The sequence below is a fragment of the Phyllostomus discolor genome, chromosome 1 (genome assembly GCF_004126475.2).
Source record: "Phyllostomus discolor isolate MPI-MPIP mPhyDis1 chromosome 1, mPhyDis1.pri.v3, whole genome shotgun sequence".
Classification (NCBI taxonomy): domain Eukaryota; kingdom Metazoa; phylum Chordata; class Mammalia; order Chiroptera; family Phyllostomidae; genus Phyllostomus; species Phyllostomus discolor.
In genome coordinates, this window is record NC_040903.2 from 201,103,900 (window position 1) to 201,105,764 (window position 1,865).

Below are 1,865 nucleotides of genomic sequence, written 5' to 3' on the forward strand. Positions count from 1 at the left end.
TATCTGAAGTATCGTAAATCCTTAAATGTTTTTCTTAATATAGCACCCAAACTTCCAAACTGTCTAGAAAGTATCTCCCAAAATATAACTCATACCTTAAGTCATAAAAATAAAGGTCAAGAAAAAATCAATTTAAGACAAAATTTACAATTTATATTATAGTTCCCCATTCAATAAAATATCAAGTGCCAATTTGTTAAAAGTAAATGAACTGTATATATGCAATCCATTAGTACTGAAAATCTGAAATATATATTTTTAAAAATCATTCTTTCTCAAAGTACTTAAAATATTGCATCTCTGGTGGCAAACCTGAAAATTACCAAGCATTTTATTTCCCTAGTTTTCATACTTCTGCTCCCATCCCTATCCCTTTAACCTTTAACAGTCATCCAGCTTTTTTTTCTTTTTCTTTTTTGTAAATACACTTACTTATATCCCAAACACAAAACACTGACAAGACTCCCTGGCAACCAAGGAGCTCCTGGACAGTCCGAGCCCACAGCCCCGCCCCCAGGGGGCGGCCCAGGCTCGGTGGCGGCCCACCACCACGGCCCTCATCGACGCTGGCGGAAGGCTCCCCAGAGTCCACAGCCGTCTGCTGCTGACGCAATCCTGAAGAAAGTTCCAACACATTCTGCAGACAAATATCAAAGAATAAGTCTTTGATTGATAATTTTTCTATTTATTTCTGCCAAGGCGACTGAGAACACGAAAGCCTTTTCATCAGAGAGGTTAGCATAGATGTCAATTTCCTTTTCCTGTTTTTCTCTTTCTTCCTCATGTTTTTTGGCAGATGCACTTTTAGGTCTTCCTCTTCCTCGTCTGATATGATCTGAATGGCTGTTACTCCGAGACCTCTTTCTGTTTTCTAAATCCTTATTTCCTGTAGAATGTATCTTCTCTCTCCTAACTCTCTCTGTGCGCCTCCTCTTGGCCTCATGCTTGTTTTCTGCAGAAGGTGGTGATTTTTCTGGGTGCTTTGCATTTAAAAGTTTTCTGCTAATAAATATGTAACCACAGGGACATGATTTACATGCAACAGGAACCTGTTGGTCGCACTCGGGGCACGACTTGGTGGCCATCTTCACTTTCTTGGCCCGACTCGCGGACATGCTCCCCCACCGCCACGGCCGCGGCTGCGGCGGCGGCCATGTTCTTTAAAAAAAAAAAATTTTATTGTTGTTCAGTTACAGTTGTCCCCATATTCCCCCATTCTCTCCATTATTCTAAGTGAATTCACATCATTGTTAAATTCCATAGGATGAATAATGCTCATTTATTCAGTCTGTTTATTAGAAGACCAATTTCAAATGCTACAATTATTTTCTAGTTTTCCTCTGATATCCCACTACAGTTGCAAAACTCAGAAATGGTTCCAGAGTTCAAATAAACTAGATTATTTAAAAGTCTAAGTACAATGGAGAGGTAAATGGGATGGGGTGGGTATAGTTATGTGACTTTTAAAATTAACAATGAAACTTTAACTTCAAAACACATATTAATTCACCCCTCCTACACTAACAGTGAATATATATTCTATAGACATTCTTATCAATTCCACAAAGTTGATTTTAGTCATCCAAACAGACTATCAATAATTAAATAATATCATCTCTGACATTTTTACTTAGGATTTTTAAAAGAGGTTTTATTCATTTAATTTAGAGAGAGGGGAAGGAAGGGAGCAAGAGAAGGAGAGAAACATCTATCAGTTGCTTCCTTTGTGAGCTCCATCCCTCAACCCAGGCATGTGCTCTGACCAGAGATCAAACCAGCAACATTTTGCTTTGTGGGAGGAAGACTGACCAACTGAGCCACATTGGTTAGGGCTATACTTAAAATTTAATCTCTATAGTATAACA

At 38.5% G+C, this 1,865-nt stretch overlaps 1 protein-coding gene across 1 annotated transcript; it reads right to left on the reverse strand.

Moving 5' to 3' along the window:
* Window positions 1-398: 398 nt before the first annotated feature.
* Window positions 399-1,148, reverse strand: LOC114492536 (UPF0547 protein C16orf87). Its single transcript, XM_028506890.2, has one exon. The coding sequence runs from the start codon at window positions 1,113-1,115 to the stop codon at window positions 651-653; it is 465 nt and encodes a 154-aa protein (XP_028362691.1). The 5' UTR covers window positions 1,116-1,148; the 3' UTR covers window positions 399-650.
* Window positions 1,149-1,865: the final 717 nt, after the last annotated feature.